The sequence below is a fragment of the Phalacrocorax aristotelis genome, chromosome 11 (assembly GCF_949628215.1).
Source record: "Phalacrocorax aristotelis chromosome 11, bGulAri2.1, whole genome shotgun sequence".
Taxonomy (NCBI): Eukaryota; Metazoa; Chordata; class Aves; order Suliformes; family Phalacrocoracidae; genus Phalacrocorax; species Phalacrocorax aristotelis.
Window position 1 is genome coordinate 8,378,404 of NC_134286.1, and position 13,273 is coordinate 8,391,676.

General features: G+C 42.4%; 1 protein-coding gene across 4 annotated transcripts in view; it reads left to right on the forward strand.

Annotated features, from left to right (window-relative positions):
* The window catches only part of FGF13 (fibroblast growth factor 13), a 262,857-nt gene extending 249,809 nt beyond the window's left edge, over positions 1–13,048 (forward strand). For all 4 annotated transcript variants that reach the window (XM_075106739.1, XM_075106742.1, XM_075106741.1 and 1 more), the window contains 2 exons: positions 10,204–10,402; positions 11,644–13,048. In XM_075106739.1, the coding sequence (XP_074962840.1) occupies positions 10,204–10,402; positions 11,644–11,780 (336 nt within the window). In that variant the 3' untranslated portion in view covers positions 11,781–13,048. The remainder of the gene's footprint in view (positions 1–10,203; positions 10,403–11,643) is intronic.
* Positions 13,049–13,273: the final 225 nt, after the last annotated feature.

The following is a 13,273-nucleotide window of genomic DNA, read 5'->3' on the forward strand; positions in this document are numbered from 1 at the left end:
TATTAGTTTGGTATTAATATTTTTAGTATATAATTCCAGTCCAAAGACTGTACTACATTTAGTATTTTACAGAGGTTTACAGTGGGTTCCCAAAACATGTTTGGTAGTATATGGTATAGGTGAGGCACCTCTGCGGCAGCGACTCCAGCCCTGGCAGAGCAGGGGGATGGTCTGGGGAGGGAACGGCAGCCGTCTGAGAGCAGTGCTAACTGCACACGAGGAATAACAGCAGACTGGACAATGCCTTTGCTGAGAACTCCAGCGTAAAAGGACAGTATTGAACGCCAAAGTATCAGCTAATCCATAGCACCATAAATATGCATCCACATTAATAAAATATACAGGCCAAATGGCAGGGCTGTCCTTTCGTGCGGAATAGACTCTAAGCTGACAGTGAAGCAAGGTCCTGTTTGATGTAATGTGGCATTATTTCTTCTCCTTCAGCTCATGCTGTTATTTATCTTCCACTTGCAGCTTCTCGCAGTCAGTGAGCAGAGGCAATTTCTAGTGTGCAGAAAAAGAGCTCGTTCAGCAGCATCTGTCTCTAAGCACTTCCTCTGGGGCAGACCCCATCTTTCTTCGTTAATGTCAGCGAGGTGGCGGTGGTAGTTTGGGGAGGTCTGAGCTGAGCTGAGGCTGTGCTTGGGAGAGCTACCTGCCCAGCCTTCGGGTGGAAGAGCACTGCCTCCACGAGTTTACCATCAGAAACATAGGGTGGCACCTCACCAAAGCAGCAAAGGACAAGGAGATCACTTCCACATCAATTTACCCGTGATAACTCACAGCAGTTGTACAGGCAGGCTTTCAGCCAGGTTGCAGGTTACCACAGAAACAGCATGCCCTGTTATCACCTAGTCCCATGGGAAGGACTGTAGCACTTGTTCTGACTGTTGTTCATTCAGCTGCCCTTCCCCCAAAAAAGATAAACCCTTCCATGCTTTCCCTTTTTCCATAGAATTTTAGGAGTATCTGCTGCTAAAAGGGTCATGTCCCTGCTTGTAATTAAACAGATTTAGAGCTTGCTGCAAACACTGATTAGATTATTGGTTTTTTAGCCTTTTAAGATAAATCTGCATGAATCCATGGGTGACAGTCTGAAGGAGATCTCTTCCATCTCCTTACTCCAGGGCTGATGTCCTGTATCTAGGATACAGCAGTAAATCCCCGCACTCTCCTAATTAGCCCTGCTACTCCTGCAGCGCCCATCTGGGGAGCTCCCTGGTGCTAGGGGAGCTGTGACCGCAAAAGTGTGTGGCAGGGGAGCGTTTGGCAACGCAATGCTCCAGCACCGCTGCCCATCCTCTGCTGAGCTCAGGGTGCCCCGGTGTGGCTGTTGCTGCCTGCTGAACCCCATCCCACGTTACCTGTCTCCCACAGCCTCGTACAGCCCACTCGCTGTAATGCAAGCAGTGTTTTGGGATGGTCCGGCCAAGGCACTCAATGTGGCAGCAGAAAGGTTGTGCTGCCCTTCTTGCCCCTCACTCCCAGGTGGTGTTTTAACAAATGCGGGCCAAGTCACCTTGTTCCAGGAGCAGATTAACCCACGGCTGCTGCCCTGTGCTCTGCAGCCCCAGCAGCAGCAGCGTGGGTTTCCCCCAGTGGCAGCGGTCACGTAGACGAATACAAGAGTAATTGTGTAAAAGGGCTACTGGGACAGGAATGTGTTTTCTTTCTCAGCTGCTATTGCCAGCTCGCAGACATCTCCCCCTCGCAGCGGCCAGGCTGTGACAAAGCGACGTCTCTCCATGCCACACTCCTCTGCCTGATGCAGCGACTTTTTCTCTGTGTGTTCTTGCTGCAGCCTCCTGCTGCTCAGTGGAAGATACCAGGCTTTGCATGGTTTCTCTGTCCCCACATCCCACTGAGGCAGTGACGTACAAAGCCAAAGGGAGAGCTGGCAGACAATTTGCAACTTAGAGGAATAAAGCACAAGTAGTTCACTCAAAACAAGGCACTTGCAGTGTCTCCTAAGGCTCAGGCTCCTCTTAGTCCTTCAGCGTCCCATGCCGCTGGCCATGTTCAGCGAATGGCAACAGGCTCAGGACTTGGCCATTAAAATGAGTGGGATGCAGGGCTGTCTGCAGCTGAAAGCAGAACATGGTCCCCATACTTTAAAAGGAGTTTTTCAACTTAGATACATATTTTTTAAAAAAGTAATGCATGACAGACTTCAGCTGAGGACATTCTGCACAACAGCTGTGTCAGAGAGATTTGACAATATCAGGATTTGATGTCATTTATAACTGCTAGAAATCTGTTTGCAATGGCTGGCAGGTTATCTGTGTAATAATGGGTATGTTGTAAAATAGGTTGCTTAGCATCTTTGGGGCTCTCTGCTCTAGTTCTGGGGAAGAAAGCAGTCTTATCTGCCTTTTGCTTCCTTCTCTCTTCCTTTAATTTTTAAGCTTGAGTACACTGTCTGATCAGAGGGTCAGAAATACCATAAAATTGGACCGTATTTATCAGAGACACAAGTTAAAAGATAGATAACTTTTGTACGAATACACAATAGTGAGGCTGAACAGCAAAGACCATTTTACTTCGTCTTAAGACAAATGACTGAAAATATCTTACCACCGTTATGCAACTCAATAGTACAGCCTTTTTTTAAATGTTGTGTTTCAGTTCTGGAAATTATAGAGAGAAAAAAAAAGAAATTATTCAGTGAAGGGTAATAAAAATGATTAGAGGCACAGAGAACCTTTCATATGAGGAGAGATTTAAAAATATGAGGCCCGCTTAGTTAAGACAACAGATGAATAAGCAGAGACGTGATAGAGAGATGTGGGGTAATGAATGGCACAGAAGAGGCACACTGGGTACTTTTATATGCTGTTTTCCAAAATTAAAAGCCGAGAGAAGAAAGCTGTAAAAAAAATAAGACAAGAAATTTGCTTATGATAAAAAACAACAATGGATACATTTTAGGTATGTTTTCTGCAGTGCTGGCTTCACCTGTGGAAGCCACTGTCACAGGAAACAGAGATAACGAGGTTAGGAAAATTATGGAGAGGATTGGCTGCTCTGGGGAAAATCATGAGCCTATTGAGAGGAAAAGGGAGTTCTCCTGTAGCCTTGAATGGGAGCAGGACTCACCAGCTGGCACGATCCCAAGGCTGCTGAAAGGAACCGCCAGCCTCAGTGGGCTCTGGGTGTTCCTACACTATGCACAGCTGCCTATGCACTAGGTGTAGGTAGTTGCCCGCTTCAGCTGCCTTCAGTGATGTAAGATGACTTGATTTTTTGTCCATGTTGAACAGGAAGGGTCTTTCCTGGCATGTTTTCAGGGAGCACATCTTTTCCAACGTGCCTGTTTTCTGTAATGTCCATGCAGGGCACGTACTGAGGCAGCCCTTGCTTTTCAGCTGACCAGCTCGGAGGGTAGCATTTGGTGCTTTGCTCAGCCAGGAAGGTTTAGTTCCTCTTGTCAACTCAGTCACACAGGAGGGGGGATCACGAGAAGTTGTAGGAGATCAGATCCAAGGTCCAGCAAGTTCACTGTCCAGAGATGATCAGTGGCACATACCTAGAGAAGAATATGAGATCAGAGTGTGGAAGTACAGGGAAAATGTGCAGGATGCTTCCATCTCCCATTTTTCAACAGGAGTTTACCTTAGTCAGAGGCTGTAGCAGGATTAACCGGTCCTTGACCAAACCTGGCAGTGCAGTCCATGAATCATGCAGTAAAACCTTTGGCTACACATTGAGAAAGTTATCGTAATCTTTTTTTTTTAACCCCAAACCCATGCTTACACTAGTAGAGATCTCTCTCCAAAGAGGCTTAATTGCAGATTAATATATAGGCTTCCCTTTACAGATTTAGAAACAGTAACAAGACTTCTGTATGTGTGAAACAATAGAAATTAAATATTATTTTAAAAACAGCTTCTAGGTAGTAGTAGGATTGTATCACATGGATTTTTCTCTGTTAGTCTAGTTTCGAGCTCTCAGACAACCTGATGGGCACTTACTGCTTAATGAACCTTCCCAAGTTTCACAAAACAGACAATGTTTAAAGACTAGGACTAGTTTCTTCCTTTTATCATATTAGAATTCCACTGATTTTGAACTAGGACTGGCAAGTCTGGTGCCCTAAGGTTACAGAAGTTAAAAAAGGGTAGGTGCAAGCATTAGAAGGTATTAAAATATTTATAGAGGACTTGATCATTCAGGAAATTGCAGAGGTTTTCCTGTACCATGCTTCCAGGATCGTCAGGGATGCATGTGTTCAGTGCAGCTCAGCATTGATGCAGAAGAGAAGCGTTTTGGGACCAAGTGGATCTCATCCCTTTCTCATTTATATCAAGTAAATTATACCTCATAACTTTGTGGGCCAGATTAGGAAAGGGGCTTGAGTTTGACACACAGGCTTATGTTGCAAGGTGATCTCCTGGGCATCTTGCAGAACTTTTAAACCACATTACAGGGTTTTTCTGACAGGACTATTTTCCTCTGCAGTAATCAGAAGAGTGGCTTCTTTCTGTATGTATCATGCGTTAGTTCTCTTGCCCCAGTTAAGGAGTGCTTTGGTTAATCAACACAGTCATAGAAGTGAAACATCACCAAAAGACAGGGGGACAATAACATGATCATGCATAGCTCCTATCTCAGTTAAATTTTAACATTGTTTACAGTCTCTGAGTCGTCTTCCCTGGGGTCATCAGGCAGTACATCATTCCATGGGCAGAGAATGCTGAGGGGTGACGCACCAAGCTTTAAATAGGTATTTATTGATGTGCCTAAATGCCACTTAAAAATCTGGGCAAACATGACTTGGACAAGTTTTCACAACTGAGTCACTGATAAGGCTGGAAGAGGAATGAACAAAACTTAAACCTCTAAATCTCTGTATTTGTAATTAATATGTTTTCTGCTTCAGTTCACTGTGTGCATATTCCCCGAGTTTGTGCATTTGATTTGCTGTGCAAAGGAACCATGTCAAGGGAATAATTACAGGATCTTTTCAATGCTTTTCTCATAGATTCAGAGAATACCTAGTGACAACCTAAAATCTTACTCTGGAGATGCTGGATATCCAGCTGCTGCCTTGGGCTCCATTTTACTGTTTCTGGAAGCTTCATCCTAAATAAATTTACACACCCCTGACAGTTTGTGTTTCTATTGATAAATTCCTGCTGATTGCACTATCCAAGGCAATGCCATCGTATGGATCTGTTTGGAATCACCTTCCAGGAAATTTGCGCCTTCCCATCATTCCTGCCAGCAAGTAGGTTTCCTGGTGAAAGAATTTAGTGTAGCTTTTGTATATGATTTTGAAATTAGTTTCTTCTTTATGTGGTCGCATGGCCAGTACACATGCCTTCAGACTGTAGTGAACACAAGGGGAATTACAGCTTTGCACAAATTCCTGTTCAGCAGTAGCTTTTTTGTTCAAGCAGCAGTTAGTTCAGCCTTACAGCACCTCCTGAGGACTTTGGGCTGCCTACAAAGGCTTTGTGAGAAGTCACCTGGAATAGATGTAGCCAAAATGATGCTCCTCACTGCGCTGATACAGCATCTGTCTTCAAAAGCCCATGCAGCCTTTTGACGAGCATGTCTTTGTTGTGACTGGTCACCGTTGTATACAGTCACCATTGCATGGTCAAATAGTCTGCCCAATTACAGTCCTACAAGACTTGTACATATTCATATATTGTGAGTTGCTCCCACTGAAATCACTGGGATTCCTTGAAACTTTAAGCAAAATGGACAATGTTATGGGATTGGAACCTATCTGTGGGAACTGTCATATATCTGATCCAGAATAAACTGCTTCAAGATAATTGTAAGTTTCCATTCCTATAGCAAGCAGCTTTTTGTAGCTTCATAAAATACCAGTTTCTTCAGAGAGTCTTCTCACACTGGTGATCTAAAAGCTGTTATTTCTGATAACCTTAAAGTTGAAGTATTCACATCTTGTGCTGTAGATATCACTGCACATTACAGGGTGGTGATCCAGAGGATACACCCTGGAACTTCACATGCCAAGATGGAGAAAATCAATCTCTGTTAATAAAAAAAGGCAGGCTCAGTGGTGCAGAAAATCACTACTCTGGAGCCTTAAAGAGGTTCCTTCAAAAATTCATGATTATAGAATGGAATCCTGGGCTACATTATAGTCCTGAAAGAAATGAGGATACGAAGGGAAAAAAAATCCAATTTTCATTAAGTGGAGAAAATAAAGAATAAATCCCATACGCAGACCGAGTCATTGATCACATGGAACATAATTATATGCTCAATACGTAAGAACATTTTCCAAGTTTCCCAAGTACCCAATACTTTTCCCAAATACTTTTCAGAGTGAATTTTTTTCCTATTGTTTTTCATGCTCCTAGCACGAAATCCATCTGAATAAAATTTCTGATTGTTCTGGTCAACTCCTGTAGGGTGGCTGCAGAGCATTCAACCTATAGTGATATACAGACACTTAACAAATTGAGTATTGACCTAATGACTTTAACTTACTCTTCTCTAAAGTATTTGGTGATGGCCCCTGCTGATGGTATCCATGATGAAAATACAGTAGGCAATAAATAGCAGAGAGCAAACATCTTTGCCCTCTTATGTGCACTGGGCCTACCATCCTGATGAGAGGCTTCTACAGAAACTTGAAGACACTAAATGCCCGTCTTTAAAGCAGATGTCCCATTTTCTGTCTATGGGAAGTCTGAATTCTTGCATCACTATCATTTGGGGCCAGAAGAATTAATATTCAGTCCTGCAGTGTAGGTGGGTGTGATGGCTGATAATCTGGATGGTCTTTGGCTTGAAACGGCTTTTGCACAATTTGAGCAGGAAGAATTCCAGCTTCGCTTTTACTGTATTTTACCTTTCAGCCTTGGCAGTATTTGTATGGAGGAGACTGGATTATTTTAGATGTAATCTAGTCAGCTGCCTGGAAATACAGCTGCTCTAAGTGTATGCTACAAGGCCTTTTCACCATATTATCATACACCAAATTATTCTTTTTTAATTAATTTTCACATATTTAATGCAGCTGCAGAGCTATTCATGAAGAAACGTTTCAGTAGTTCAGCTGATCGTCTCAAAACCAAGAAGAAGCTCCTGACAGTTCATCTTCTTGCTTACTTAAGCATGGCTGAGTCATGACTACAGTGGATCCAGCAGTTTCTTTAACTTTTATTTATTCATTCATTCATTCATTCATTCCCTCGTTCATTGTTAGGGTACATGTGTGAGGGGCTTTGGTGAGTGCAATTTACTGTCATGTAAGTGCCATCATCCCTGACTTCTGATTTAAGCTGATTTTGAAATATTATTTCACACAAATCCCTGTTTTTCATGTTTTGTGTAACAATATGTTCGTAACATTGGACTCTCAGAACTCAATTGAATTATTTGCATTGCAAAAATGGACAAAAAGGACAGCTGACAGAGGAAAAAAATGGGTCTAATAATTAAACACTTATTTGTATTTATATATGTTCAATAGGATTGACTATATGAGCTGGAAAAGGTTGGTTTTAATTGGGGCACTCAGCCCTCTCCCAGCTTTAACTTTCACTTCCACAGAATTTGCCAGCAAAGATAACATAATGGCCACTTTGCACTTGCTGCTCTGCACTGTATTTTGAACTGATGTGCTGCTAGAAGCCCTGTCCATACCCAGTTAGGCTGGGCCCATGGACTTGCCAAGCTCAGAAAGGTACATTTTAATTGTAATACCCCCAAATAAGGAGCACATTTGCTAGCATTCCTCATTCAGAGTTTCCTTCTGCAGTTCCCCTCCCTGGTTGGTTTTTTAATGAGTAGGAAAGACACACATTGTATTAAACTAAAGGCAAGCGATGGGTGGGAACAAACACTTGCAAAAGGTAAGCAGCTGCTTGGTATCCAGGAGCAAGCAGAGCACTTCAGCTTCTGCAAACAACTCATGCGGGATCAACTTTTATTTGGCAAGGAGGATGCCTTTCCCACTGTGCAGCACCTTTCTGAAGCTGCAGCCGTAGCTGAGGAATTAAGCAGATGTCAGTCAAGACAAAGGAGCACAGTTCTGTGTCAAGCCAGCCAGGTGAATGAGGTGGTCTGCTTTACTGCCGGAAAAACTGTGAGGGAATTTGGCATGGTAACCGAGCACGTTATAGAGAGGTGCCTTTGTTTCCATGCCCCACCGTTTGTTGTGAGAAATCACCGCTATGATAGTAACTACTGAATTGTGGGATGCTCCCGGGAGGGGATCGCTGCCTGCGATGCCCATGGGGATGGCCGTCAGGCTGGCGTGCACCGTCGGGCTGGTGTCTGGCTGTACGTGGGCTCAACTGCAAACTCGCAGCAGCACAGGGCTTCCACAATGGCTTTTTATCACAAGCCTCACAAACAAGGAAAAAATCAGGGGTGAAGGAGTTTGTTTAGTGTCTGTCTTTCTGTCTCCCCACTCTGTTTCAAGGGATTCTGCAGGCTGTTGGCTCCTGCTGCTCATCCTGAGGTTAACTTGCTTCCTAAGAGAGCCAGAGTAAATGCTGTGGCTTTGTTTACAATCTGACCCTCTGCCGCTGTGTACAAGCAGGCCTTTTGTACCCGAAACAGCTCCAAATTACTGTACATAAACCATAATCTTCCGGTGGGAGCACTGTAGTTTACCATTTTGCTGCTAATTGGATGATACACTTGCAATAGCCTTTGTTAACATGGCTAGCGCTGGGCACGGTACAGTGATGGAAGGCTTTTATTTAGAAATCTTGCGAAAAATGCAGTGACTGTCCCTGTTTGACAGCAATTGAAAGCAATCATCAATTAACTAAATAACAGCCAATTAGCTTGAAGAAAAAAAGAAGATTGCTTACTTCATATTCTTTGTTGAAGCAAACGCCAGTCAGAGGATGGGAGGTTTTTTCTTTCTCCTATGAGAAGACAAAATGGCAAAGGATGTGCACAAAATGCACAGTGGGGTTTTTTTAAATACCATCTTTTTCTCACACAAGAATATTTGAGAAACTAGATAAGAACATCTTAAGCCCCTGAGCCGTTTAATTTCCTTTGATTTTTTTAAATCAAAATTATGATCATTATGCAAGCACAATTTTTCCTCCTTTCTTTCACACCGATGTAGGATAGTTTAAGAACAAGGGCAGCTCCACTGAAGCTGCCTGCCTTCACAAGGAAAGACCAGCAAACTGCTGGCTGCCGTGCGGTGCGACAGGCAGGCTTGTGATATTAACATTTGCATCACCAGACCAAACCCTTCCTCTTTCATATTTTATGGACTTTCAGGGATCCATAGCTGAGACGCTGTCAGAACTTTTAATGGTAAAATGCCTGAAGCACCCAGAGGCATTAGGAAGCAGCTGAGTGGTGCTGTCAGGACTGGCATTTTGGTCTTGGTCCCTCCAAGACCCATGTTTCATGTCTGTATCCTTTTCTAAATCTGGGCAATAGTGCCAAAAGGTTTTGACTGAGTCAAGACCATTGCACAGTGACAGCCAGTCACACTAGTGGGAGGAAGAAAAAGTCTCTCTCCTGAGATTATTGCTCTTTATTTTAACCGTTAGCCCAATACCATCTCCCAAAAAGAAGCAGTGCAATTCAACATGAAGACTAAAGCTTGATTCTATATGCTTTCAGCTGTGCTACCATTTAACTCTTGTCAGTCCCAAAGCAGAGGCTAATGTCGGCATGGGTCTCTGACAGCTGGGCTTTCAGTGGCTGATACACTGGGCAGAGAAAGAGCATAGATTAGACCAAAGAGGCAGCTGCTCCAAGCTAACTTAATATTGCTGGGTTAGAAAGGGACGACCATTTACTCATGGCATCCTGGCTTTGAATTTTTATTGCACTTTCCTCATAAGCAGTTAAGGCCAGCAGTTAATGCACAAAGGCATTACGTGGCCTTGCTTCTCGCCTGTGGGGCTGGACCACAGCTGGTCCCTTGGGACTGGCGTCAGGGCTGTGTCTGCCTGAAGTCCATTAGTTACATCAATCAATATTTCTTCACTTAGACTTTTTACTCGTCGGTCAAAAAGATTTTATTATGCTACTTTGAGCCGCTCACAGTCTCATTTCACAGGTTTCAAATCGTGTTACTCTTTTGTTAATACTTTGAGGGCCCATGTTTCGTAATTGGATAGCGGAGGGTGAGAGGTATGTCTTTTAACCATTGGCAAAGGAACAAATATTGGACGCATTTTCATTAACCGATGTGAGATTCAGCACCGCACACATTGATCTGTTACTTTCTTACAGGAACATTTTACACCTGAATGCAAGTTCAAAGAATCAGTATTTGAAAACTACTATGTGACGTATTCTTCGATGATCTACAGACAGCAACAGTCTGGCCGGGGCTGGTATTTGGGTCTTAACAAAGAAGGAGAAATAATGAAAGGAAACCATGTGAAGAAAAATAAACCTGCAGCACATTTTCTTCCAAAACCATTAAAAGGTAATGGCTTGGGTTTGCCCCATCTATCTGAACTGACATTATTTTATGTCAGATATGTTTAATTGCTGTGCATACATATTTGAAGGGTTCAGCTACTTATATAACAGAAGTATAATGTTCTGTAACACACTCTTAATGTAACCAGAGCTGCATTTTTTTTCAGTTTCTCTACATTACCTCTGCATTTTCTAATCTAACCAAATACACATATTAGTTTCTTTGTGCCCAAAGTCCACAGTGTCTCTGTTATAGATAACGAAGGCTCTACCTGGAACGGCTCAAACGTGCTCACAGGCCATCAGCGACTTGCTGTATAGCTTGTCAGTCTGTGCTTTCTGTTACAGCATATTTGTCTGGTTTTGCCTGAGTTAAAGCTCGTAATGTGCAGTGTTTATTAAAAGGCAATTAATGTGGCACCAGTGTATGACATTAAAGGTAATAATGCACACGGCATATGTCTACTGCTATGTATTAAAAGCCAGGACGTGCAGTCATCCCAGTTAACTGAAGGATTTGAATCAGGGCTGTGATCAGACTTGGCTCCTTCTTTGGTCAGAGATCGATCTCAGTCAATGTACAGAGGTGCTCCTTTTCTCCAGAAGAACTAGCTTCCCTATGCTCCTTCCTTAAGAGGGACGAAGCCTTCTACTTCTGGGTTATGCTCTTAGGTAGCCATTTAAGGCAGTGTCATTTTGAAATCAGAGAGGCTATTTCAAAGGTGCGTAGTCCTGGGTGGATGCTGGACTAGACTGGCAGTCTATCATTAGGACCAGGTGTTAGGCAACCGATGTCAAGGTTGATCCTCACGTGTAATATGTGTGAAAACAAAGGAAACAGAAGACTGAAAATCCATTTTCGCACCCACCTGCTTAGACTATGTGTACAAGTAACAGGTCAAATCACAGCTGTCAACAGTGCTACTTCACCATTAATAAGGAAATGTTGACTTAATCAGCTTAGGTCTGTCTTGCAGAGTTTTGTAAGCACAGTGGGTGATTTAACTGGGAGAGGGAGGGAACTGTGTTTTTTCCTTTCTCCAAAATGCCATTGCCTTGAGGACCTCAGAAGTTCTTAGGGAGTGTTTGAAATGGAAGAGCCCTCCTTGCCATGTTTCTTTCATTCACTCCTTACGTTGCGTATTGCTGAATGAAGAATCCCAATGTTTCGCAGCCGGACTTTGCACCAGCAGACCGAGTAGCCTGTAACACGTGCTGATGTGCTGCCTCTCTTTTGCTTTGCAGTGGCCATGTACAAAGAACCTTCTCTCCACGATCTCACAGAATTCTCAAGATCTGGAAGTGGGACCCCAACAAAGAGCAGAAGTGTTTCAGGAGTGCTAAATGGGGGTAAATCCATGAGCCAAAATGAGTCAACGTAGCCAGGTTCAGGCAAGCCAAGTGCTCTCTAAACAGAACCTTACCTCTGGATGCAGTTGAATTCTTACTAGCAGTCTTTCATCCAAATGTTCAATTGCCCAGGACAAGCCACCGAACTTGCATAGGTCACTCGTTTATCAGCCATTAGATCTACTGGTTGTCAAAGGATATACCCCAATAATATAGAGTATGCTTGTGCATATCACAAGGCACTTGGATAGCCAACAAACATAACTGCGGAATAAATCTCGGAGAAGAAATGTCCAGCTCTTTCTTTCTCTCTCTTTTTCTCTCTCTCTTTCTCTCTCTCTCCTATGCTTTGTGGAATACGAAACAAAAACATTTCACAGCATTCACTGCTGATAAGAATTTGCTTTCCAACTCAGAAAAAGACCACTTTTGCTCTTCAAAGGAAATTTTAATGCTTGTATGTTTTATAGGGGCAAACAAAAAACAAATATGTAAACTCTGTGGTTTCCTTGGCTTACCGTTTTATATCTAAGGCTTGATAAAAATGTATCCTTTAATTTGGAATAGTGCAACTTTTTGATTTCTGAACTCCAATGGGTCTTTAAAGCTACGTCTTTAAAAAAATAATTCAAAATTCAGGGTTGGAACTGAGAGTTGGTGTCTCAGGCTCAAGCAAACAGTGTTCTTGTGGTTTTAAACACAATGAAATATAAATTTTTATAGATTTGTAGTTTCTGGTAAAGTTCTTGTGCTAACCCCAGTCTGTAGGAATTGAGTTGTTTTGTTATCCCAAGCAGAAGTTAACAGAAAGGGATAAAATTATCCTCCAGTGTAGATTTCTCTTAATTCCATTTTGTGTGTCATGTTAAACTATTGTTGTGGCTTCTTTTCTAAAGACAGAAACTGTGGAATTAAGGTGACTTAATTTTTTTATAAGAAATGTCTTATTTGTAAAAGTCCTTCTTTCACTGTAACGGGCACGTGAATATTGTGTAGGAGGAAGCGTTAGGACAGGTTACCCCTAAACAACATATACTTATACATGCTATTGGAAACAATTGTTTAAAAAATGTAGTTAGGTTTCCATTTAGGTCATCATGTCTGTTGCATGGGAGAAAGTTGGAATATTGGCATAGAGTTGCATGATGTGTAAGATTTTGTGCATTAATCATCGTTGGATTCTGTGCTCCAAAACTGACATCGTTCTGTACAGGCAGTTTTCTGCCTCGTACAAAAGAGTTGTTTATTATTTGTTGTATACACAACCATGCACTGAATAAACTATTTATATTGAGATGTACTTTTTAAAAAAACTTGTTTGATTATATGATGTACATCCATGATTAATTTCAAGGGAAAGGGTTGGCAGTTAAATTATAAAGTTATTAAAGATACTGTAATTAATGTTTCAAATCTTTCTATGTAACGGGTTATTCCCCTGTAAAGCCGTACACTATACAAATGAGAACATGTTCTTTCTTTTGGATATTGTTAGAACTGGTCTTACCTGCCCAGCCGAGATACT